General features: G+C 36.3%; 1 protein-coding gene across 1 annotated transcript in view; it reads left to right on the forward strand.

Annotated features, from left to right (window-relative positions):
* Cd2ap (CD2 associated protein) overlaps nucleotides 1-27,925 on the forward strand; it is an 89,271-nt gene that overhangs the window by 28,300 nt on the left and 33,046 nt on the right. The window contains exons 3-7 of the mRNA XM_010617816.1: nucleotides 15,664-15,817; nucleotides 19,546-19,646; nucleotides 23,465-23,585; nucleotides 25,477-25,664; nucleotides 27,522-27,600. Of these exons, the coding sequence (XP_010616118.1) occupies nucleotides 15,664-15,817; nucleotides 19,546-19,646; nucleotides 23,465-23,585; nucleotides 25,477-25,664; nucleotides 27,522-27,600 (643 nt within the window). The remainder of the gene's footprint in view (nucleotides 1-15,663; nucleotides 15,818-19,545; nucleotides 19,647-23,464; nucleotides 23,586-25,476; nucleotides 25,665-27,521; nucleotides 27,601-27,925) is intronic.

Raw genomic sequence — 27,925 nt, forward strand, 5'->3', positions numbered from 1 at the left:
CTTAGTCATCATCATCTGTACTTGGACATTTTCCTCAAAACTTCACATTTCTGGCGTTGTGGTCTCTTAAATCCTGGTGTCACCTTTACTTCTGTCTACACTGTCCACAAGCCAGCATTTCTTCTTAATGTTTTTTGTTGCTTCTGTTGTTGCTGTTATTTTTGAGACCAGGTCTCACTATGCAGGTCAGGCTGACCTGGAATCCACTATGTAGCCCAGGCTGGCCTTGAATTCATTGCAGTCCTCCTTCCTCTGCCTCCTGAGTGCTGGGATTATAGGTGTGTGCCACCACGCCTAGCTACTTGTTTTTATAAATTTTTAATAGCTCCTGAAGAAGAATCCTTTAGTCATGACTGCTTGGGCAGTTTAAATTATTGCTCATCTTCTTAGCTCCAAATATTGTTGCTTATTTATTTTCATTTTTAGTGCCAGGGTTCCAAAGTTTCATGGACTTATTACTATATCATTCTTATGACAGTCATGCTGGTAATAGTGGGGCAAAGATTTGTCAGTCATTACCTTTATGACAGGCAGGTATCAGGGCTATTTTCAAGTGAGAAGTGTATCTGTGGTATGTGCTGGTTTTGGAGAAACGTTGTTTTACGTCTTGTACTTTTGAGGACCTAAGGACAGAATGATATTAAGCTTAGTCATTGAAATTCCTTAGTAGTGTCAGCATATTTTGAAAGATGTTAGAATTACAAAGGTGAAAGTGAATGTCTACCACCTTTAAAATTGATCCAGGAATAGGAAATATTAACTACTTTCTCATGTTGCAGTTTTATGGAAGCCAATCTTTCTATAAAATATTGAAGACATTTCAGAAAAAGGCATGTGACATAGGAAATTTCAGAGACTCGATGGAATAGAAATATGTGAAGAAGAGTAAAAATAGTAAGATAATTATAAAAGGAAGCAGGGCTTGATCTTCCCATTTTTTCTTGATGATTAAAAAAAATCAATTAGAATCTTATTCGTGTTCTTCCTACTGCCCCATCTCTGGAAATTTCCTGAAAACACAAGGTTTTGTCTATAAGTTAAGGAATTTGGAGAGCTTACTGTATCAGTCAGATAGGCCAGGTTACACATATCGGTACCAACATCGGGCTCTGGGTGGTGGCGTTAACAGAATGAGAGAGTGTGCGCTTCATGTGGCCTAGGTAGCTGCATTTCTGGACTGTTGCTCCTGTGGTGGGGAGTCTCCGAGGATGCCTTCGATCTGTTGGAAGTCATTATCAACTGCAGTTGTATGATGAAGGAGAGCATGATGCCAGGGTTCCATGGAGAGCATGAAGATTATATTCCAGTTTTAAATGCTTCCTTATGGCAGTGGACAGTTTAGAAACTCTGTTGAGCTCTGGCAGTGTCAGCACATGCGTACACACAAGCAGCAGCTAGTACCCTTACCACTAGTACTCCTAATGAAATGGGTGCTTTCTGTACTTGTTTGAATAGCTTCTGGTTTGTTAGAAGATCCTGAAAGGGTTAGAAGAGGCCAAAGATACTGGAACAGAAAGCTATATAGGGAGATGATACCAATAATATGGTTTTAAAAAATGAGTGTTAGCAGCCAAGCGTGGTGGTGCACGCCTGTAATCCCATCACTCGGGAGGCTGAGGCAGGAGGATCGCTGTGAATTTGAGACCAGCCTGGGCTACATAGTGAGTTCCAGGTCAGTCTCAAGTACGTAGTGAGACCCTGTCTCAAAAAACCAAAAACAAACAAAACAAAACAAAAAATTGGTGTTAGGCTTCAATAGACATTGAACAGGTAGATGAAAAGGTTCCCAGCATTAGTAATCATCAGGGAAAGGCAAGACGCGTAGTGACCCTGTCTCAAAAAACCAAAAACAAACAAAACAAAACAAAAAATTGGTGTTAGGCTTCAATAGACATTGAACAGGTAGATGAAAAGGTTCCCAGCATTAGTAATCATCAGGGAAAGGCAAGTCAAATCTACAGCTCATTATCACCTCATCCCAGTGAGAGTGGTTGTTACCAAAAGACTGAAGGTAACCAGGGCAGGCAAGGGTGTGGGGAAAAGAGACCTTTACATTGCTTGTGAGAATTTGAATTAGTACAGCCTCTGTGGAAAGCAGTATGGTGGTTCCTTAGAAATAAGCTGCCATGGTGGTTCATGCTTGTGATCCCAGCATCTGGGAGGCTAAGGCAGGCGGATCGTGAGTTCAAGCTCAGCCTAGGCAACTGAGCATTTTGTAAGGCTCTGTCTCACCTTGTACACCTGGCAAACAAAAACAAAAACAAAAACCAAACCCCAAAAAGGCTGCAGATACAGCTCAGTGTAAAGGCACTGGGTTGAATCCCCAGTGCTGAGAAAAAAAAAAACAAAAAAACTACCATACGATTCAATAATTTCGCTAGTAGGTATGTAGTTAAAGGAACCGAAATCAGTATGTTGAAGAAATGTCTGAATTTCTATTTTCATTGCAGCACTTTTGCAGGAGTCAGGAAATGGAAGCAATGGTGTCATCAGCTGATGAGTGGATAAAGAAGTGTGATTCATATATACAATGAAATATTATCCAGCATAGAAAGAGTGGCACCCTGTCACCTGTGACAACGTGGGTGGACTGTTACGTTACATAAAATAAGCCAGATGCAGAAGGACAAGAGCTGCATGGTCTCACTTACAATTGGAAAATAGAATAATTGATCTCATCGAGGTTGAGAATAGAATGATGTTTACCTGAATCTGCAGAGAAGAGGGAGAGGGATGAGGAAAGGCCGGTTAGTGGAAACTGAGTCACAGACAGAAACAGAAAGTTTGGTGTTATATAGAGTGACTATAGATACATTTACAAAAGCTGAAAGAATGGATTTTAAGTTTTTATCATAAAGGAATACTTGTTTTAGGGTAGGAGATGAGTATGTTTAACCTGATTTAAACATTTTACAATAAGCATGTATTGAAACATTACATATTGCATGTTATATGTAAAATACTCTTTTATGTGTTGGCTTAAAACATTTCAGTAGTTAAAAAATGTAATGGACAGTAGAGGCTATTTAGCTACAGAAGAATTGAGATTTAAACGGTAAAGTCATGCACTACTAATAGTATTTTTCTTTATTACACTTGGATCATTTGATTTATTTTTATTTAGTACAACATTTTATATTAGTTTTGTTGGTTTTGATTTCTTTCAGTACCAATTATTTGCTAAGTTGTGTTGACGCTTCTTTAGCATCTTCTAGATTTTCTTTCTTTTAAGGAGTACAAACAGTGTGGTACATTTAGATGTTGGAGCCTTGCAGGCTTGTGTCTCCTTGGGCGAATTTTTAAATATTTCTCAGATTTTTATCCCTACCCCAGCTTGCTAAAAACAAGAATGTTTGTTATTTATTCCATAGTGTTATTAGGGAGTATTAAATAAAATGATGCATTAAGTGCTTAGTAGTAATATATGATGCCTGACCCAGTTCAGTGTTTATTAAGCTGAGCAAGCTCTGAACATTTTGCTTAAATGAAATTGATAAGAATTGAAGTTGAATAGAAAATACCAGTTAATCTCAGGTAAAGTGGGTAATTATTGTTTATGACACTTTTGTACCAGATATTTACTGTGGATGTTCTAAGTATCTGTACTTAAATTTACTTATATGTGTGTATTTATTACAATTTACAGACAAAAATACACTCATTTTCAGTGTGAGTCTTGAGAAACGTGTATATACTTGTACGACTGCCTTGGCATCAAAATACTAGATGATTCATTATATGTGGATTGTTTTGTTGTAGCCTCCTTCTCTATTCCCCTCTTTTTCCTCCTTCCAAGACCCTCCCAGCTCCAGGTAACCACTGCCCTGCTTTTTGTCATTCTACATGAAAACTAGATGTGTTAGAGTTTCATATGCGGTCATACCTTGTAATGGCATTCAATCAGCAATGGATGGTATAAAGCACTATTGTCCCATAAACTTGTAATGAAGCTGAACATTTCCTGTCACCTCATACTTTCACTGTACCCGTTGCATATGTTTAGATATACAGGTGGTTACCATTGTTTTAGTTATCGCAGCTGCCTACAGTAATCAGTACAAACCTGTACACCTGGAATAGTGGTAGATGACCCTGGATCTGAATATAACCTTTATTTTTCTCGAGAAGAAACCTGCGCTGAATAAAGTAAAATGAGTTGCTTCAAAGACACATCTTCCTGGATGAGGCTCCCCCCAGGCTCCCATTGGTGCCTCTTGGCTGGGGAACAGGTCAGGTATGTGCCACACTGATGTCCACGTGGCCTCCACTGACCAGGCTGTGCAAGAGGGTGGGGTCTGGGTTCATTCCCATCTTATGTGGAGGAAAGTCCTGTCTGTCTACTAGGTTTTCTCTGACGCCTCCTGTGGGGACATGGTCCTGGTTGGATGCCTTAGTATAGCGTACTGGGACGGGAGTATAGATTGCAAACATGGTCATTTCTGACATGGGTGGAGAAGGAGCTGCAATTGTTTCCTGGGCTATTTGACTGCAGTAGAGTGGTTATTAACTAAGAATGCTCTCTCTTGCTAGGTTGTCCATTATCCTGGTCCTTTGGCTACAGGTAGCAATGGCATGTTTTTCTTGGAGCCATTTCCCATTGCAGTCCATTGTTGTTTCTAGGTTACCAGCTTTCCCAGTACCTAGGCTGGGATGTAGGCAAAGAAAAAGAAATCAGTAAATTCACTTTGGTGGAATTCTCAGGTTCTGAGAACCTGGTCTCCCTGGCTGGTTTAGCTTTTCTGTACATATCAGAATCTTTTTCCTTAATATTATGTAAAGTTAAGAATTTTTAAGTGTACTTAATGGGAAGAATAGGGGAATGTACATCTACTCCAGCTTTCCACAAGAGAAAATCTAGGTAGTGATGATTTTAGTAGGGATGGTAATGCATAGCATTAACAATTGCTTACTTTGCTAATAAATAATGTTTATATAGTCTAAGAACTAGCAATTATTTTTTGCTTTCTGGGTTTTATTTTGTTTTGAGACAAGGTGTCACTGTGTAGTTCAGGCTGGTTTTGAGCTCATTGTGTAGTCCAGACTGGCCTTGAACTTGTGAACCTCCCGCCCAGCCTCCCAAGTGCTGGGATTGCAGGTGTGCATCACCATGCCTGGCCCTAAGCACTTGGAATTATTAAGTAATATTTTTACTTTTAGAAATAGTGTAAAAGTAGTAGTTTCTTAAGCTGCTGTTATAAAGTCAGCATTCACAAAAATGCAGTGTTACCATTAATGCAAGAATAGATTAACATCCAGTAAAACACCCTTTCTTTTAAATTATGACTTGCTTCTGAAGATTAAGATAACACACAAGGTTTAAGATAATGTAACTGCAGTTGATTAAGTGCTGGCATTTAATAAATGTCAGTGGACTCTGTTCATTGATGAGTGTCCTATAAAAGGGTGCAGAGTCTGATCACATCAGGCAGTTGGGAAGGAGCAGTACTGTAGAACATACGTTAGATAGTTGACTTACAGTATTGAAGTTTAGAAAGTCCTAGAAATAGCAAAAAAAAAAAAATTAGCGAAATAAAATAAAAGGAGTTTAATAAAAAAGCTATTGTACTTAAAGAACATTAGTAGGATAGTATTCGTGGAAGGGAGTTTAATCTGTGAAAGGCGAAGCAGCTTTTGTACTTATCCCAGAAGTGGTGTGCTGCCTGGTTTTTGTTCGTGTTTTTACTTTGATGCTGTAAAAAATAAGTGGCTATGTTCACAGATGTCTCAGTACTGGTAAGTGAATTGTTCTTATATTTTTAAATTTGAAATGAAAACCTTGATTCCTTTTAAAGACCTTTCTAATCTTTGATATAATAGGGAGGAACAGAACAAAAACTTACATTTATGTATTTTGGGAAACTGACGTCATTTGGATGTTTTTTGATTTTAAGATAATTTTCTAGCAAACTTTTTTTCTTAAAAAGTGTTTAAATCATTGATTCTGCTTCTCTTTTACATTGGACAGTTTGAAAACTTGTAGTTAAAAATGTCTGCAGTTTATTTCTAGATTCCATGTAAACTTCAGACCTATAAATGTGCTTAAAATATTTTAAAGTGCTAATATTAAAGAACAGTATAGCAATATGGGGAATAAGAAGGTGATCTGATGCTATGTGGCTACTTTAGAAAGGTCTTACTGATTGTTTTTGAAAATGTCATCGCATTCTTTTTTCAGAATAGTGCTGATTTTGAATGTTGGGATTCCATTGTTGCCATGAGAAGAAATATTATTTGTATGAAAGAGAGGACAGTTTGATTTTATATGATCTTTACTTTTAAAAAGTCCTTTATGAAAATTACTCTTTTAGATAAACCTCAGTGATACTTTGAAGAGATAAGGAGGACTTTCAATAGAACAGTTTAGGAAGTTAGCTTTATAGCAATTCAATCGGAAAATAATATTTGGTATTTGGTTTACTTTCATTAATTGGACAGATTAAAGGAACAAAAGTATAGATATTAAAGTACCAAACAGAAGATGACTTACTTGCTAATTGGGAAATATGACACAAATAGTAGATTTCAGTTAACTTTATCATAGCAGTTATTTCACTATATCAAAATGTGTCCTATGAACAATTTTTATTAAAAAATGATTCTTACCTGTATAGCACATGTTGCTTAAACAAACAGATAAACAAACAACAAAGTTTTATTGAAAAGGCAAAAAATAAAATCAGTAGATGGACTACCAAAATTGTAATAGTTATTTATGATCCGTCATAGTACATTTTGTTGCAGACTGTTGAAACATTGACTTTGACACACTGATTAATAGTGATTTATTTCATGACTTGGGTTATTTTGATAATATTCTGAATCATATATAGGCTGTATTCTGTAAATTAGGGTGATAATTTGTACAGGTAATGGTAGAAAAGATATTTAAGAATTTAGATTTGGTATGGGCATAATAAACATAATAGATATTTCTTCTTCCATGCTCTGTAACACTTTGACCGTCAGCACTGTTGTTTGTGGGCACACCAAATCTGTCCTTAAAAAGAATCACACAAGTAAAACGTATTGAACTAAAATTTAACAAAGTAAAGAAATACTTATGGTGAGAAGTACATTTCTTCTTTATGACCCACCCTCATCCTCTTTCCTCATTTAGAAATTTGGTAGATAACTTTAAAGACTCTTTTCTGTAGTACAAGTTTAAACTGAATTATTTGCACCCTTACCCCCCCCTTACATACTCTTTTCCACACCATAAATAGAAATTCAGTACATTGTATGTGAATCGTATTGTTGCTTGCCTGAAATTTAATTTGGAAAATTAAATTCTGTTTTTTCCCACTTGAATTAGTAAATTTTGTTTTTGCTCAGGTATTTCAACTTGGTTATTGCTGCAGAAGTAATTTAAACTAGGTACTGTCCGGAAAGCGTGAGTGTCAGAAGCTGAGCCTCTCCGAGCTCTCTCCTATTCTCACTGTTTACACCAGCACAGATTTCCCCTTGTCACTGTCATCCGTGACTCCACAGAGGTGAGAGCTGGGAGATAGGATCTCCTGTATAGGGAGGATGTCTTTTCAGCCCTCACATCACCATAGGGCTGGACATGCACGTGACATTTTAAAAATTAAGTACTATCGAAAGACAAGAGCAGTGTAACATAACCGAGTGTTTTCCATTAGGATTTGCCCTGCACTTCTTCCCTTGGCTCTCGCTGGCAGTCCAGGGAAGGACAAGCAAGGCAGTGGGAAACCATTGACAAGGAATTTATATAACTTTCTCCTCCCTCTTTTTGTACTTTTGTCTTTTCCAAATGGAGGAGGGGCAGTTTAAATAGGAAAGTCCTTTGTCCACAGTGGAGAGGCAGTAATTATGTAGTGGAAGCATATTTGGGGAGAGAAGTTTAGAAACTTTCAAAATAATCCCGTATTGCATCTGTCATTGTTTTGCTGATTTTGATACATTGATGGAAAGGTATTTATTGATTTCCTGTTACAGAGGCTTTTTTCCTGTTGTTCATTTTACTTTGGACCTAAGGTTGGGTGGTGTGCGTATGTGTGCGCGCACGCGTGTGTGTGTGTGTGTGTGTGTGTGTGTGTGAATGTGAATATAATCAGTTTAATCATAATGAAAAGGAAATCAAATACCTTGAGGTAGATAAATCTTTTTTTTTTTCTTTCTGGTACTGGGGATCAAACTCAGGACCTTGTGCTTGTGTGGCCGACACAGTGCCACTGATCTAAATCCCTGGCCCGAGGTAGATCCTTTTGGATAATCGCTTATTTGTTATCATTTACCCTCCAAAACAACAACAAACTTTAAGAATGCAGGAGACCAATATTTTAGGTTAGAGACCTAAATCAATAAGTTCTAGACTAACTTTTAAAATATGAGTCTAAAGTTGACTATTCAAAGCTAAAATAGTAGGTATATACCAAATAAGCATTTTAATTCTGCTAATTTTCCTTATTCTTTAGTGATATCACTTTTTCATATTTTTTAAATCATTCTATAAAAAATAAAAAAATTAGGAAGTACTAATTTTGTAACATTTCTGCAAATCCAGAATAAGTTAAAAATAATTAAGTATATTCTAAGCTTTTTAAGCAGAGCTGTAACTTTTCTCATTTGAGAAATAAAAAGGTCTTGTCATCTCATTTAGTTTTTATTACTCTTTTTGACCTTTGGTTTTGTGAAATTGCTTTCTCTTTTCGAGTCATAATGTGCTGGCCATGAGCAGATAATCAGACTTTTATATGAATATATTATAGCATAAAGGAGGAGTTTGTGAATTTTGTTGATTGTATTTTTAGTTATGTACTTTTGGCTAGTTCAAAAGGAAGCTTCTTTGATTACCTTAATAGATGAAGAACACTTGTATCTTTTCCAGCCTTGCTAGCTCCCTGCCATTTACTTATATTTCTTATCCTGTTATGCTACTTCTTCCATTCAATGTCTTACATTCTTTTTTTTGTTTTCCTTCTTTTGGATACTGGGGATTGAACTCAGGATCTTGTGCTTAATAGGTAGTACCACTGAGCTAAATCCCCAGCCCTGTCTTACATTCTTATCAATGTGGAGATTATCCTTATTACCTCAGCCAGTTAATTGATGCAGGAGGTTTCTCTCGGAGGAACATCAGAGTTTTTCTGAATTTACAAACCATACATGCTTTCTAAGGGAGCACACTGTTGCCTGGGTCTCCTGGAGTCATATCAAAGCCCAGAAAGGAAGTCGAGTCAGTAGAAACTAAGTACTACAATATACTTTATTTCATGGCTATTTAGGTAAAAGGTACTAGTGGACAGAGAACAGTGACTTTACTGACCTTACTGATGCTCTGTAGGTATTCTCTGACATTTTCTGTTGACAGTGATGGCCAGAATGGTCTGGAGTACTAGTTGTCTTACATTTGGGAAATAGTTTGTTAAGAGTATGTGTCTGGTGGCACAGGGGGCTGTATTGGCCAGGGCTTCCAGAAGAGGAGACAGTGGGCGCTAACACAATCCTTGCCCTATTTAAGATCTTGGTGAGAGCCTTTAGTTCTATTGGTACAGATGATAACATCTTGGTACTCTTATGTATTTGGAAGGACATAAAAATGAGTTTTTCTATTCAGTGTAGACTACATTTTAAAGTTCTTTCTCTTGTTTCTTTGATGTCTTTTTTTTTTTTTTTTAATTCCTCAGTTCTGGGAATTGAACTCAGGACCTTGTGCTTACTAGACAGGCATGGTGCCACTGAGCTACATCTCCAGCCCATGGTGTCCTTAGAAAATTTATTTCATTTAATATTTATGGATGTAATCATTTCTCAGAAAATATTGAAGGCTCCTAAAATGGTTATGAGTGTTGAGCAATGATATTCGTATGGTCAATTTTTAGTAAAGATAGCCCAAGTGTCCAAAGTTATATAGCTGGTGAATAGAATAGAACCAAGATTATACCCAGATCATTTGTCTTCTGATCTTGTACTCTGTCACATTTGTTTTATGTATGGACTCCCCACTATGAACGTAGTCATTATGCACTGCAAACATAAGCTAATAAAAATACATATTAAGAAAAAGGATTACTTCCAGAGGAATGGGATTTAAAGTCAAACCAAGTACTTGGTGTCCTGTACTGAAAAATAACAATACCTGTCGCAGGATGTGACTTTTTTATTGATTGATTGGTGGTACTGGTAATTGAATCCAGGGTCTCATTAAATTGCCCATCCTGGGTATGATTTTGTTAGTGCTTTCAGCCTAGACTAACTAGTAGCTGAGATTACGGATGTGTGTCACTCTGCCTGGCTTACTGCTAAGTTTTAAAAATAGTTCCTAATAAGAGCTGTTTAAGCTGCTGTTTTATTATAAACAGTTTGCTTTCATAAATACCCCCACATAGATGCCTCCTCATCTCTAAGTGCTTGTCAATGTATTTCTTTAGGGCAGATCCCTGGACATAGGTTTGTATGCCAGAGGCTATGCACGTTACTGTTTTGCTATATTACCTTTCAGCAGGTGTATCAAGTCTTTAAAATTCTTTTAGGGTTGTAAGCTAAATCTTATAAGATAATTACAATATAATGCTGTTTATTTTTATTAGCTTCTTGGTTTTCATGTATTTTTTGTTTGTTTCCTTTGTGAATTACCTGTTCATGGATTTTGCTCATTAAAAAGATAGTACATCCATTGATGCTTTTTATTATATTTTTTATGGTAAATTTTGCTATGCAGAAGATGTTTGATTTATGGTAGTGTGCCTCTTGATGACAGAGACATCCTGAAGAATTTGTGGTTAAGTGATTTCATGGTTTTTGAACATAATAGAACATACGTACAGAGCCCCAGCTGGTTCAGTCTGCTGCATACCTCGTGTATATGTCTCTGTGTCTGTGCTTCATCCTGTTGCTTCAGGCCAGGGATAGCACAGTGACATGAGAATGGTGCAGTCAAGGGACACTGTAAACCCAGACCTGTGAGGCTGTGGCCTGAGGAACATGGTGTACGGTTTCACAGCAAGCTTTTTGTTTTGTTTTGTTTTACATAGCAAAAGTACACCCTAAGCAGTTGCCTAAGTCAAGAACCAAGGTATCATCTTTGACTCTCTTTTTAGGTCATATCTAATGAGTTATCAAAATTATGCCTCGAGTATTTTCTGAATCTTTAAAAATTTCTCTGCTGTGTCAGTATCATAACTTGAAGCATGTTCATCTGTTTGCCTCATTCTTTCATACTGCACAGGGTGATTTTGTTTCCTACATTTAAAAAATTCTGCGACAGAGTTCCATCATCCTGAACCATGCATTTCAGATTCTCTACCGTGGGCGCAGAGTGCCTGTGTTACCTGCTTCTGCCGGCTTTTCTCTTGATCTTTTTTTTTGGGGGGGGCAGTGAATACATTTCTTTCTTTCTTCCTTTCTTTCCTTTTCTTTCTTTCTTTGCTGGGGATCGACTCAGGACCTTGTGCTGGTGAGGCAGGTGGTGGCACCACTGAGCTAAATCCCTGGCCCTGGGTCTTGATCTTGACCACTCTCAACTCTCAGCACTTTCTTTCTCTAGGCTCCAGCTAACTGGTGTGTTCTAGTTCCTCAGAAGCTCTCTGCTGCTGTCTGATTGATTGTCTGCTCTTTCCTGTTAGGACGGTCTTCCTCTTCTCTCCCCTGCACCTAACATTCATGCTTCTCTCTCGGAAGATATGCCACTTTCTCTTTGAAGCCCTTCTGACTTGCCTTGCCAACACAGAGTTTGTATTGGGGGACCTTCCCATGTTAGGTGTCTGGTGCTTTCTACTTAGCATATCATAAAAAATTTATGGGCTGTACCTCATGTGCAATAAGTTGTATCCATTTAAAGTGTAATATTTAATGGGTTTTGATAATTGCATACACCAGGAAACCAGTGGACAATGAAACGATAGAATGTTTAAATTATTTCTAAAAGGTTTTTTCCATCCTTCATCTCTCTTCCCTCTCCCCTCCTCTAGGGAATCATTGACTTGCTTTTTTTCCTATAGATTAGTTTGCATTTTCTTGAAGTCTTTATTATTTTGAGTCTTACTTCATAGATTTATTTTTGTGTATTGGTAATTTGTTCTCTTTTTTATCAGTATTTGTTCTTTTTTATTGCTTGAGTGATATTCTAGTGTTTACTCATTTACTGTGCTGTCTTCAGTTTCTCTGTAGTTTCTAGTTTTCCTGTCGGCTCTTTCTTGATTCCTGGCACTGTACTTCTTTTTTTCTTTGCTAAGTTTTATCCCAGGTGTCCCAATTCTAAGTCCCCTCACTTTAACACAGTTTTTAATGACTTACTTGAAGATTTATGGATTTGATATTATAGCAAGATAACACCTTTTGGAGGAAAAAATTTCTCTAAAAGCAATAGAGATTCCCACACTTTCTGGTTTATAACCCCCTAAGTGTTTTAGTCATTACTATATTTCATGGTCCCCCAAGTCTAGAGCCTAGATTGAAAGAAGTACCTCAGAATTATACTTACTGTTAGAATAAAATAACTTAGTAAGTTATTCATACTGTAATTGTTTAGCCGTTTAAAAATAGCACATAGGACATAAAATTTATTATATTGTTTACCACGGTTACCACTATTAGGTTGTGTATACCTTTGGGCACTACACAGCTCTCAAACACTGGAAGTTGATAACCAGCACACCTAACTTCCTGTTCCATATTTGATTTTCATGTTACTTGCTTGCTTTCTTTACACCTTTCCAAAGTTCAGTTCACAAATACTGTACATGACTCCTTTAGAAGAAGCATAAAACAGACTGATTTTGAATTTGAGAACATTCGTGAGCTATTGGCTCCCCTTGTTTCATATATGTATTCTGTTTTTCCCTCAGAATACCTTCTTCTGTCTTTGGGAGTTTACCACGATACCATGAGAACTATGAATCTGTCTGTGCATAGGTGTTCAACAGTTGAGCATAAGACAGTGTTCTAATTCCTCTTTATTTTCTTAGTCTAATTTAATTTTTTGACCTGAAATAGTTGGACTAGGTTGCATTGCATTTTAAACACTAGCAAATTACTAATTCTCTAGTACCATCTGAAAAATACTCATTTTATCAGTAAACTTTCACAAATTGATAACATCCGTGGTATTTCTGTAATCTTAAGTATTTTATAAACTTGGTATAATAAGTATTCTATTTTAATGTATAAGGTTAAGAAAACTTAAAAAACCAATAACAAAACTGTTCTTGCTGTGTTCAGCTTTATATATGTGTATATATATTATATACATAGATATGCATCTGTAGCTTTTTAGTATAAAATAGGTTTTTGTTGTATAATCTAAGGCATGCTGCCTAAATAGCAGCAGCAGGTAGATAAGATGGAATGATTGTCTGGGTTACTTGTTAGTACGTATGTTGTATTGCCATAAATTAACAGGGATTGATGCAAGAGGTCTAGTTTTGTTTTGCCTTTTTTTTGGGTGGAACTGTAATTTGAACCTGGGACCTTCATATGGGGCTACATCCTTAGTCTTTTCATCTTTTATTTCACGGGTACATCTTGGTGAATTGCTAAGTTGCTTAGGTGAACTCAAACTTGTCTTCCTGCCTCATCCTCCCAGAGTTCTGTGATCACAGGCAGATGCTCCATGTCCGGCTGACATCTGTGTTTTCATCTCTCATTTTACGGATTACCAGCTTACTTTCTTTAGAAAAAATAATACACAGTTTTTCCCACTGTTTTTTTTTTTTAAGCCCTGAATCCATTTTTTCCTCAGTGGAGAATGATGGCAATGTGCTTTCTCACACAGGGTTGTATAGATTCTAGTCTGCCTTTGCCATTCTGTTTACACATTAGTCTTTAGGTGACTCATCCCTCCCTCTTTTCCTCCTTCCCTGAGCCAGGGCTGTAAGTGCCCTACCATTGAACTGTACCCCCCAGCCAGCGCTCAGGTTTTTGATGTTGATTTAATTATTTTAAAACAAGCAAATAATCTTTCTTCTAGAAACACATTAAAATGTGGGTTCCTATTATGTAAGATTCTTTAAAAAGGAGTTGAATACCAGAATAATTTTATGTAGTTGAAATACAAATTCTTTGTTAACTGTATGTGGAAAATATCTTTGGTTTATGAGAAAAAAACTTTAATAACTTCCTGGTTATTTTCAACAAACAAATTATTAAATTTTGTATTAACTGTGTGAAGTTGGAGTAAGATATCATTCTTTACCTCTTAAGTATGGAACATGAGTTTTCCAAGCACCATGTACTTTAAAATGACATCTTTTCTTATCTTTGCTATTATAAATTAAGTTTGATGATGGACTTCCTCTTTTGTTTCATATATTGCTATGTCTGTTTTTATGTACTAATTTATTGTTTTATTATAATTTTCCTTTGTATCTTGGTTAAAAAGTTTCTTAACTAGTTGGGGATATAGCTCAGTAGTCCTGCGCCTGCCTCACAGGCTCAGGATCCTGAGTTCAGTCCCTGGTACAAAAAAAAAATGGCTCTCAACTTCCTTTTCCTTGAAGCTGATGCTGGTCTTTTTTTTTTTTTTTCTACATAAATTTAGAATAGTTTATTAAATGGCTACACAAATCTCTGATATATTAATTAGAATTGCTTCATATCAATTTGAGTAGAGAATTGATGTCTTTAAAATACTAAAGTTTATAATCTTTGTATATGCTGTAACTTCCTTTTTACCTGGGTTCTTCTATATTTTCTAGGAAAACTTCATACTTTTTTCCCGCAGTGGTTTATGTCTCTTTATACCTGTGACTTAGACAGGGGCTCTCAAGCTAAAGCCCAGAGAACACAATCTATACCCCAATATTTTAAGGCCAATAATGAAAGGATGCTAGTTAAGAATTTTATAAGTAGTGGGGAAAAAACCAAAAGAATATAACATGTAAAATCATGTGAAAATTAAAATTTTGGTGTTCACAAGTACTTTTATTGGAACATACAGTAATACCTCAGTTGATGAATGCTACTGTTTGTGAACAGTTTGGTTGGCAAACAGACGTTCAGTGGAATTTTGCTTCCATTCTTGAATTCTGCATCTGGTGACAGACATGACCACAGCCATCTTTTCCAGAATTGTGGAACAAATCAAATTTTTGAAGCAAGACAGGACTGTATATTTATTCATTATTATATGACAGCATTTGTGTTACAGGTGATGGAAGTGGTTGTGTTCCTGGTGACTGTGGACTGCACATCTCAGAATGTTTGCTCTTCAGTGCTTCGTAGAAAACTTTGTTCACCTTTTAGAATTATTATTTGTTGTATTTCACAGGATTCTCCATGTGCTGAGGGGAAATTATGGCCACTAACTACATTTTTGTAGCATACCTTTTGAAAGAATGGATGATTCAGGATCTACTCTTTGACTTTGAAATACTCTGATTTCTGTGGGAAAAAGATTCATTCACATGACTCCTTCTTGGTGCAAACCTTCTTTCCAGTGGGAGATAGGACATTTTTTCTGTCTTTTGAAGGTTTTAGCTTCCTTTCCCTTCCTGCATCTCCAGTTTCAGTAAGGTGTGAATTCATCCTGAGTCATACTTACCACAATGAGTTCCATTCTTCAAATAGGTTTGAACAGAGTAAAAGGTTGAAAATTTGCTATCATTGATTAACATAGTAATCACCATACTTGTTTTGTATTTTTGAGGATTTAATGTTAATAAAATACAACTTAATTTGTCTTTTTACTTATTTTCTCCTGTATAGGAAATTAAACGAGAAACAGACTCTAAGGATGACAATTTGCCCATCAAACGGGAAAGGCATGGAAATGTAGCAAGTCTTGTACAACGAATAAGCACCTATGGCCTTCCAGCTGGAGGAATTCAGCCTCATCCACAAACCAAAAACATGAAGAAGAGTATGTAAATGATTCCATTCCTGCTTAGTTACACTAAAATAGGAGGATATGTTATAGCTGTTTCTTCTGCAGCAGACTAGTAACTTCAGCCTATTCTTGGGTTATTGGTTACTGGCCTGTATAGCCAGTCTTCATTTTTAGTCATGTGAAGTCTGTAACGTACTGATAGTCATATGTAGGAATTTCAGGTTGTTTTTTTCCTTTTGAGTTTATTGGTACATTTTAGGTATACAGTACAGTTACATTCATCACTGGGATCTTGTACCTTTACATGACAGATCTTTGTTCTCATTTCCACCCCCATACCCTGCCCTCCCTTCACCCCTTGCACCCTTCCCTATTTACAAACACTTTATTTCCATTTTTTCATTTTCTCATATTTTTTTCTTTTCCCTTATTTCCTTTCCCCTACCCTTCCCACTTCCCCTACTCCTTTAGCCCTTTTCTTCCTATTTCACATTGTTAATTATACCATTTGGATCTTTTTACACTTTTAGTTTTTCACACCAGAGAAACTGTTCAGTAAGGAATTACAGATTGAAGTATAAGGCTTTGCTTTCTTACTAATTTTATAGACTCTTTAGATAAACAACTTAACTATAGCATTTATTTACTAGGATGCTTAAGTGCCTGCTCATTCTTAGCAGAATAGACCCAGGAATTTTAGAAAGTTCTTTTTCTTTAGTGGTTGGATATCTGAACATATGTATTTAATTTCCAGAGCGTTCTAGCAGAGTTCCTTTAGGTACTCTATAAATATATTAAGAAAAAACTTGGTAGAGAGAAAAAGTTAGTTTAAATTGGTGTGTCCAACCAAAAACACAAATAAAAACAAAACATCTATATGTTAAGGCAGAGTGAATGTGCATGTGTTTTGATTTTTGTGTAAGCAACTGAAAAGAAGATCGTCATATAAGTCCTGATGTGCTTTGTTTAGTAGAATGAAGACTAGATTTTTTTGGCATGGTGAATAGTTTTTCTTTAGTCCTCACTGTGTTGTTGGCTTGTGTAGTCATGAATCCTTTGAAGCTTGTGCTCTTTCATGTTATTTAGCAAATTGATTTCTTTGGCAAAACAAGTATTTTCCAGAGCAACTATAGAGTTGTATAATCTGAGAAAAAGTTGATTAAGTTGCTTATGTCTCAGAAAAGTTTGCATTTCTTGTAGCTAAAACAGGTACAAATCATAGTACTTGTGAAAATCAACCACAATGATAATGGTAGAGTACTTACTGTGCTTAGATGTAAAAAGTTGACATCTTTTGACTTTTTTTTTTTGGTACCAGGGATTGAACTTGGGTCCTTGCAAGGCAGGCCACTGAACCTCTGAGCTAAATCCCCAGCCCACATCTTTTGACTTTTCAACTCTACCTATATTCAGTGTAGAATATTGGTACTTAGTTCACTTTACATTTGAAAAAAATTTGATAAGGCATGGACCCTACTCTTGACGTCATTGCTTGTGGACTTCCTTTTTTAGCAGAAACTCAGCTACAGGGGAAGTGATTTTTCATCTAGTTAATAATTATTTGAAAGAAAAGGTACATTGAGATTGAGATTGCATTGGTAGATTACGTGTAGGTGTACTGAAAGGAATAATGTTGCACATGAAAAAACTAGCTGACAATACTTCACATTCCAGAAAATGTAGGGAATAGTGTGCTTCCTAATTCTGAGTTGGTGCTGGAGACGGTAGTGGAAATTCTGCATACTATCAGATTATAGCCACTGACTATATTTTTGTAGCATACCTTTTGAAAGAATAAATGCATTAGTTCAGGCTCTGCTCTTTGACTTTGAAATACTCTGATTTCTATTGGAAAAAGATTCATTCAAATGACTCCTTCTTGGTGCAAACCTTCTTTCCAATGGAAGATAGGACATTTTTTCTGTCTTTTGAAAAATTTAAGTCTACAAAAAGATGAAGGAATAGTTGTGCAATGTACGGTATACCCTTCTCCTAAGTTTGCTGTTAATGTTTGTCACATTGGCTTTATCTTCATATCTGTACAGAAATACTAATACATTTTTCACACAGTCAATTGAAAGTGCATTGCAGGTGTGATACTTTTGCTCAGTGAATAGTTTCTTTTTTGATTATGATGATATTTCTAAGTTTTAAGTGTTACACAATGTATCAGAAATCTAGCTAGTGTCTTGAGCAGCTTGAACTGTTCATGTAATGGTGTAAATATTATGAAACTTTTACTCCCAAAGGTAAAATATTTGTAAAGACTGAATTATATGGAAAATGTCTGAATCACTCTTAACATTTAGTGACAGTATGGTCACTTACAGAGTTGATTTCTAGAAAATTTAGGTGAACTAAATAGGTATTGACAACTGGCTTCAGTTAAAACTCAAGACTTCTGACTTCCAACCTTGTGATACTTCTGTTGCAGCAGCATGTCTTTCTCTATAGAAAGTATTTGGAAGTATTTATGGTCAGGATCTGATGTATTGAAATTCGGACTATCTGGATTACTCCTCAGGATTTTTCTTTGTTGCCACCTGACATGAGTCATTATATTACCAGACCCTATTTTGTTGGTGAAACTAACCCTTTGACCTAAATATCTGCCACATCTTACTAATTCTTGCATAATGTCTTACTCACCTTTCATTGTATAATTCTATTCTTCCTTCAAGCCTTCCACTTCTGCTTCAATTCAGACTGTTCTTTCTATTAACTTTTGGAATACTTGTAGTTTGTACTGAACATTTTACTGTCTAATTGTATATCACTTGTTTAATTCTTTAAGTATGCATTTAAATTTTTAGGAAAAATGGCAGGATTGTTGGCCGTAGGCTATTGATAGAATGTGGCCCTTTTGGGACACAGGCTTTGTATGGTTAGACCTGTGTGCTTGTTCACTCACTCATCCACAGATATTTAATGAGTGCTGCTGTGGTGATGTCCCTCCAAAGTTCAGGGTGAAACTTGATCCCTCATTGTGATGGTAGTGAGAGATGGGGTCTTTGAGAGGGGTTAAGAGGGCTGTGTCCTCACAAAGAGATTAGTACCTTGTGAAAGGACTGGAGGAAAATAGCTTTTTGTCCTTCCACTTCGGCCAAAGTGATGACTGTGTAGCAAGGGGGTCCTCACTAGACATTGAACTTCCTGGCACCTTGATCTTGGACTTAGCAGCCTCCAGAATATGACAAAAAAATTATATTTATGAATTTTCCAGTCTCAGGTATTTTGTTAAAGCGCCACAGACTACGGTAGATACATAGTATAAGCCAGGTACTTATGTTGGGTGCTGGAGAGAGAGCATCAGCAAACCCAGTGTCCGTTGTTATTTAACCCATAGAGTAGAAGAGGATTCTCACAAGAAAATAACTCACTGTGTCACATGAAAAGGAAAAACGGTACGTTATCAGTAGTAGGTAGGTGCAGACTTCAGTCTGGCAGAGTATGCGACACAGTGGACGCACAAAGAAAGAATACCTGGTCCATGAAGCTGTTGAGGGGTAGTGAATTCTAAACTGAAAACTGAAGAGAAATTCAAGGCAAGACAAACGAAGCTCTATGGATGAAAGTGTCCTTGGTGAAAGAAACAAGATGTTTAAGTTTCAGAAATAATTGAGAATGAATGCCATGGTTAAGGCATATATTCTGTTTAGTCATCCATATGAATCTTGTGATTTAAAAACATGGTATGTGAATGAAGGTGTTCTTTTTCAAATGATCTTTTCACCCGGATTTTCTGTTGTTGCTTCCCTTAGAGACCAAAAAACGTCAGTGTAAAGTTCTCTATGAGTACAGTCCACAGAATGAGGATGAGCTGGAGCTGAAGGTGGGAGATATCATTGATATTAATGAAGAGGTAAGGCTGCCACAGGAGTGATCACCAGCAGTTATTTAAATGATAGTCTGAGTTCAGAAAAATGCTTGGGAAGAATATTAATTTTAATGAGAATTTATGCCAGTTTGTTTTTAATAAAATTTAAAGATGTAAGATTTTCTGTATTCATCCTTGCTCTATACTAGTATTTGTATATTATAGTTGTATACTTCCCTTGAGAAATTAGGAAAAAAAACTTACTTTAAACTAAAAATTAGAGTGAGGACATGGAATAGTTTTTCTGTGTTCTGAACTCAACTACAGGCACAGAGCAGTACTTTTTGCATAATAAAGGGATGCAAAGTAGAAGCTTGTTAAAGGCTTTGCTGTGTTTGAATTATTGCAGTCAACTATTAGCCATATAAATACCTTTTTTGGCCAAGTGTGGTGGCACAAGCCTGTAATTCCAGCACTTGGGAGACTGAGGCAGGAGGATCACTGCTAGTTTGAGGCCAGTCTGGACTGCATAGTGAGTTCAAGCCCAGTCTGAATTACATAGTGAGACCCTGTCTCCAAACAAACAAATGAAACAAAGCACCCCTACTTTTGTACAGTTTAATATTTATTATTAGATATAAAAATATTTTAAAAATCACTTTTCACATCTCTGCTTTTATCATTGAAAGATTATTAAAGTTTTGTTTGGCATATTTTCAAAGTGTGTATTTTGATAGCATATAGCAAGGATTGATTTTGGAGCGTTCATACCATACTGTAATGAAATTTACCACTAAGGTTTATGTTAACTTCTAGTGTGTTCATACAAAAGACAATTCCATCTTATTTCAACATGGTAGTAATAATAACAAAACATTTATTGAGCCTAAATTATGTATGAAGTACTGTACTGTTTCACATTTATTATTTCCTTTAAGCTTTTTTGTTTTGGTACCACAGATTGAACTCAGTACCTTGAGCTTGCGAGGCAAGTGTGGTACCACTGAGTTAAATCCCCATCTCCTTTAAACTTCTGAACAACCCAACAGGATAGGAATTTTTATCCTCATTTTGCATACGGAGGGATTGAATTGCAGAAGATGACTGGTTGCTCCAGGTACAATTGTTAATACAAACTTAGTGGCAACAGTGGATGTATGGGGTCAGAAATTCAGATAAGGCACAGCAGAGCTTGCTGTGTCCCATAGTGTCTGGGGCCTCAGATGGGAGGGTTCAAAACTGGGGGCTGGTAGAGTCATGGAAGGCTGTTGTACTCACAGTCTAACGCCTAGAAATCTCACAGGCTAGAACTGCTGGCCAGAGGCCACTTTATAGCCTTTGTTTGGCTTGGCTTTTATTTGGGTGCCTTGGGGGTAGTTAGACTTACAAATTGAGCATCCCTAATCTGAAAATATAAGATGTTCTGAAATCTAAACCTTTTTTTCCTCCCTGGCACCAGGGATCAAACTCAGGCTCTTGTGTTTGTGAGGCAGATGCGGCACCACTAAGCTAAATCCCTGGCCCTGGAATCTAAACCTTTTTATGTACTGCTGTTACACTAAAAAAGTTTCAGATTTTGGAGCATTTTGAATTTTGGATTTTCAGATTAGGGATACTCAGTCACTGATATCAGTGCAAATATTTGAAGTCTGAAATGCTCTGGTTCTAAACATTTTGATGGGAACACCAAATTTGTAATTCAAAGCAAATTCACAGCTCTAAATGCAAGCATTTCAGCAAGCATGGTGAAATGCCTTTACAGTGTAGCCTTGGAAATGGTAGTGTCACTTTCACTATGTTTTGCAGGTACAGCCCATTACGATGGAAGGCACAGGACACAGAGATCACCACTTCATGTGGCAGTAGTGTTAAGACCACACTTGTGGGATGGAGATCTTAGTGTAGCCATCTGCACCTAACTTTCTGCTTGTTATAGGGGAGTCCAAATTTAAATCCATCCAATTCTGTTTTTGACAATCCATTCTTTACAGCTATGCTGCCTTACCTCCCAGTAAGTAAGCCTTGTTACCCACTTTCAGATTAATTACTTACTTGCAGATAGTTAGGGTTCAGGTACAGATGGTAATCTGGTGTTTCTCTCCCTTTGCTGTTCAGTTTGGTTTACTTAACCCCATCTTGTCTGTTCTGAATAACTTTCAGTCTTTTAGTACTTGCATCTGCTAAAAACTGAATGGTTTATGCTTACTGCCTTCCTTTACTCCTTTAGACAGCTTATGTTCTAGCCACCTTGCGCTTATTTCATTCTTCCTTTCATGAGTAAATTATTTATTCCTAGTTTACCATATTTTTCATGTGCTTTTTAACTTGGAAAACTCACACTCGGGTTTTAATTCTATATTCTATCCTTTTAGACAGTGTGTGTGTGTGTGTGTGTGTGTGTGTGTGTGTGTGTGTGTGTGTGTTTTGGTACTAGGGATCAAATGCGGGACTTAGTGCTTGCAAAGCAGGCAGTGGAACCACTGAGCCTGAATCCCTGGACCCGGAGTGTGTTTTTGATTGATTCAGGCACTTGCTGTGTGCTCCCATAGTATTTTGTTGATATTTTTGTTATAGCACCTCTTACAATGTATTATAATTATCTGCTTATTGTGTATTTTCTTTCTTAGATTGTTCTCTTCAAGGGCAGGGATTCTTATGTACAAATTTGAATTTTTTTCTTTTTTTTCTCATTGAGTTTGATGGTACATTTTAGGTATACAGTATAGTTAAATTCATCATTGGGATCTTATACCTTTAAATGATAGGTCTTGGTTCTCATTTTTTCCCCATACCCCTACCCTCCCTTCATCCCCTTTGAATTTTTTTTTTAGAAGTTAACACTGTGGCTTATACATACCTGTTAGAGGAATAACTTAAAAGTTTGCTTTGAGATTATGATTAGGCAGAAAACTAGACCTTTCTAGCTATGATATTTCATATACTACTGCTAAATAAATTTTAATAGTGTGCATATTGAAAATTGCCTTTACTCATTAAAATTAACTGCTTAGCATCCTTAGCAGAAATCATACATTTTGAAACAATTATTAACCTCATGGAAATTGAGTACTGTTATTATTAGTGAATGTAAATCTTTTTTTATAAGAGCTTGATTAATGAGGATATTTCTTTTTGGAGAGGGGTGTTTAATAGAGTCTGATACCTGAATTTTTAAAAGAAATTCTTTTTCATACTGTGGTTAAAATTCATTGTTCAATGGAAGGCTAGTAATTTTTTTGTGGCATTTAGGATGTTGCATTCTTTTTTTTTTTTTTTTCTTCCTGTGGTACCGCGGATCGAACTCAGGTCCTTGCACTTGCAAGGCAGGCCACCGAACCACTGAGCTAAATCCCCGGCCCCTAGGATGTTGCATTCTTAATCATCAAACTGTATCCAAGGCAAAAATTTCTAAATATGGTTAAATAATGTATGTCATAATAGTAACTTATTTGTTTTTGTTTGTTTTTGGTACCGGGATTGAACACAGGACCTTGCACTTGGCAGGCAGGCACAGCACCATCCCGGTCCTCATAATAGTAATATTTAAAAGAGTAACACTCTAAAAGAGAGCTCTGTACTTGCCGTTTGTACTTCTTTATGCCTAGCTGATACTTCCATGAAAAGTACTCACTTCATAGATGGTTTTCACTGTTACAAGATGTTATCAGTATGATTAATTCCACACATAACTAATGCTAATCGATATAATCTACTTAAAACATACCTTTCCCTTTGTGTTTCGTTGCTTTAAAGAGTTTATTTTGCATCATTCACGCATCTGTTTTTGTAGCTTCATTTTCCCACAGGACAGGGTTTTCTCTTAAAAGACGTTTTTACTATTTTCAAGTTGTGTGCTGTTTCAGGTGGAAGAAGGCTGGTGGAATGGAACCCTGAACCACAAGGCGGGACTGTTTCCCTCAAACTTCGTGAAGGAGCTGGAGGGCACAGATGATGGAGATGCTCTGGAAGCCCAAGACGAGCCAGGTAGGAAACCGCACGTTCCTGCATAGATTTTAATGCACTAACTGTATGGCTGCTTTAGGGTTAGTTTTTGAAACTGTTCTTACTTCTTTTTAAACTTTCAGCGACTTAGTCTGTTTTTATGAAGGACATTATGATAAACATAGTCCAGTGATGACGAACCTTTAGAGCTTTTGGTGATACGCCCTTCTGTGGCACACACGTCATAAGTTTGTTACCACAGATCAAATAATTTCCTATCTTTCCTTCTTGGTCACTGCTTCAAGCATGAATAAACTTTTAATACAGTGACTAAAAACGCTATGTCATCTGTTGTCTTCCTACTTTTAAGATACATTTACTGTGTACTTTTGATCTCTGAGTTTGCAAGTACCTCACACTTTTACAAATGAAACTTTTGTTTTTCATATTCACGTTATAGATTTTCTCTGTGTACTTTTCATTTGTTTTGTGATGTCATTTAGATACAGTACACACAAATTCATCTTAATTTGCTTATGTTTTAAGAGTGTGATTCTGAAAATTTTACCCTAGGCTGTATTTGAATTTTGTTACTTTAAAGTACTGCTGTTGGATTTAGGAGAAAATGTTTTTACATTTGATCATAGCCAAAAGGCTGGGAAGCGATTAGAAAATGTTTTTAAAAAAAGAAATTAAATTTATGAGTGGTAAGCAGGGATCAGTAGTAGATCATTTCCTTTTCTAGGGATTGAATCTAAGGGATTCACAATTAACTACAACCCTAGCCCTTTATAAATTTTGTATTTTGAGACAGGTTCTTGCTAAGTTGCCCAGACTGGGCTCGAACTTGCAGTCTTCCTGCCCCAGCCTCCATGGGATTATGGGTGTATGCCACCATGCCTGGTTAAGTAATGTTTTTCTTGATGGAAAAATATATATAATCAGGATTTTCATGCTTTGTATTATCCGGTTCCTGACAATTTTATGGTTGTTTTCTGAGTTAGGGTAATGTCCAGGTATGGAAACTACATATCATGCTGAGGTATATGTAGCTCAGTGGCATAGTGTTTGCCTAGTATTTGCAAAGTCATGAATTTAATCCCCAGCACCACTGGAAAGAAAATAAAATAAAAGAGGAAGAGGGAGGAGGAGGAGGAAGGGGAAGGGGAAGGCTATGTATCATTTCCAAACCGATGAAGGGGTCAGGTTGCTTAGCCTGCTGTATGCCTAACACTTCCTCTCCTGTCCTGCAGGTGCACTGATCTTTAGCATCTCGATCTAGACACCCCCTACTAAGGTGTGGGGCTTTTAGGATGGCAGCAGCTATTTCCAACTGTAACCCTTTGTTTGCAAAACAGAAGTAATAATTATTACCCAAACGGGTTGTTGTGTGGATTCACAGTTTGCAAGCATGATGTTTGTGTCATTGTGGTTTGTTTTGAACTATTCACTCTGCTTTCTTTTGTCAGTACTTTGAATATTTTATATGAAGATATGCAAATATTTTGAAATTAAGTAGGAAAACATTATAAGGTTGTATGTGTAACATGGATTTATAAGCCACAGAGTCCTCAATGGTGGGGTAATTGCTGCTTCAAGGTTTTCTTAGTGGGTGAGGTTGGGCAGTGCCTGCACAGAGGCATCCCTAGCTAGGTCTCTTTCCCTGTCATTCATTGGTATCTGTGTCTCTCTCCCTTTTTCTGCTGGTACCTATAATTACAATTTAAAACCACAGGGTATATTCTAATTTCTTATGATTTTATTTCATCAGTTGTAGACACTCATGAAGAAGATAATAATCATTTTCTACCATACTACCTGATTTTCAATCCTTTACTCTTCCTTGTCTTTAACTTCCATGCTTTTCTGGTATAGTTAACTATATTTGAAGAGTTATGTGAGATTGTCATTCTTTAAAATCGTGTTATTTCAGATTGTGCTGTGACTGCACCGACCTCACCCTTACCTTCGCCTGGGAATGGTGGTGAGACTGCACCAGGGACAGTTACGCAGCCGAAGAAAATTCGAGGAATTGGGTTTGGAGATATTTTCAAAGATGGGTCTTTGAAACTTAGGACAAGAACATCCAGTAGTGAAACAGAAGAGAAAAAACCAGAAAAGGTGGTAATGATGAATTTAACTTAGATTACCTTTAGTCATTCTCTCGTTAAACATTTTTAAAACATGAAAACTTTACAACTCTGTTACATTTCTTTTTTGGAGATCATAATACTTTGGTTATAAATATGTAGTCTTTGGTGGGAAACTTTTCTTTCTAAATTTGCAATGATTCTTATGTATGAATCTTACTAAATTAGGATGCTTATTTCTTTGTAAATTTTTCTTAGAGGCTTTAAGATTTTTAGTTATCATAGTATAAATGGAAAAGGGGAGTTTTTGGTTTTATTTTTTTCTTTTTTAAGTTAAAGTTTTAGTTTTTCTAAAATTTGAAGTACACCTAGAATGAGTTGTTTTAAAGGGAATTCACAAGGAGATATTAAATTAATTAGGTATTAAACCTTCCTCTGGATTGTCAGTAGTGGTTGCATTTACTGTTCTGTCCTGACAGTATGTAGTTTTCTTTTTCATGAGCATTTTACTGGCATTGTCAAATTAAGCAAAGTTAATGAACTGTAATTTGTAAGATTTAATAAAGTGCTTTAAAATCAACTTGCAAATTTTTATTTTGAGGGAAAAAAAACTATAGTACAGTCTTTAAAACATTTCTTTCCAGGATTTTGCTCCTTGTGTTAGTATTTTGGAGATTCAGATTGTTTAGGTAGGAGGCATCTTCTTTGATTTTAAGGGGGAGTTTTCCGCATAGTTAACATTTGTGTCTACTCATGAGATTAAAATGTTTCTGTATTTATTTTCTTAATTTAGTTACATTTCATTTATAAGACCATTTTGAATAGTGAAATATATTCTGTCATTTGCTCCCGAAATGGTCGGTTTTGACATTTCATTTTTCTTTGTTTGCTACATATATTTCCATGTAATAGTGAATTGGATTCAGGAAAAAGAACTTCTGCTTTCTACTGTGCTCTTCCCTAGCTCTGAGACTGTACCACACCAAGACGTTAGGGCGGCATTCCCAGTTTTTGAAGTTATTCTCTTAGTTAATGACAGCTAGAAATGTTGGAGAAGCAATTCTTGTATTGTGAGGGGCTTTAGATGATCTAGAGTCCCTTCCAATTCAAAATCTTATGATTATACTGGGTAACTATCGATTGGTGGTTACATTAGTAATCCTAACAATCACCATTAATGTGTACTACTCGGAGCTGTAGGTGGCGCTAGTTTTGAAAGTAGGGTGGTGAAGTTTGGGAGAAATTAAAGGAAGTGTCTTAGATAAATACAAAATGCAGTGACAGCTGTGTGGTCAAATATTTTATTCAGTCTAAGGTTAAAACTTATCTCTGGGGGCAGAACTTAAAACACTTGTTCAAAGTAATGAAATATGAAGAACTATCTCATTTTTGTCATTAATTTTATTGGTACATTTTAGGTATACAATATGCTGACATTCAATATTGGGAATTTGTACCTTTACATAATATATCTTGGTTCTTATTTTTATTTTTTTGGTACTGGTGTGCTTTTATTATTATTTAAAACTTCTTTTTTTTTTTTGGTTTTTTTGAGACAGGGTCTCACTATGTAGTTGAGACTGACCTGGAACTCACTAAGTAGCCCAGGCTGGTCTCGAACTCACAGTGATCCTCCTGCCTCAGCCTCCTGAGTGCTGGGATTACAGGCGTGCACCACCACACCTGGCTTATTATTTAAAACTTCTAAATTAAATTATAATAATGTATTATGAGCACCAGAGCATTATTTAATTTTTAAAAATTAGTAGTTATGGGTTACCATTTAAGGAACTTTTGGAAAGTTTGATAACTGTAAATAGAAACTCTGTTTAATAATATTATCATTATTGTAACTTAATTTAGTTGACCCCATCCTTTTCTGTTTCAGCCCTTAATCATACAATCTCTAGGACCCAAAACCCAGAATATGGAGATAACAAAAACAGACACGGAAGGTAAAATTAAAGGTAAGTTTTTTAATAAAACTTCTGTAGGAGAGACATACTCAAATATGTTACTAAACTTGTTGGAGCCATTTGTTACATTACTGAACAGAATATTAAACTCTGCTGGGTAGAGCAGTATGAGGTTAGATTTTAGAATACTGTGTTCACCGATACATCCCTGCAGGTAGGGCTGTGCCCGAGACATAGACCTTTAGTAAATATTTGAAGGATTATTGATAGAATTGTTTCTTTTTTTTTTTTTTTAAATTTTATTGAGTTTATTGGTACATTTTAGGGATACAGTACAGTTACATTCATTGTTGGGATAATGTACCTCTACATGGCA

The sequence above is a fragment of the Fukomys damarensis genome, unplaced genomic scaffold (genome assembly GCF_012274545.1).
Source record: "Fukomys damarensis isolate Sample0158 unplaced genomic scaffold, DMR_v1.0_HiC HiC_scaffold_20, whole genome shotgun sequence".
NCBI lineage: Eukaryota > Metazoa > Chordata > Mammalia > Rodentia > Bathyergidae > Fukomys > Fukomys damarensis.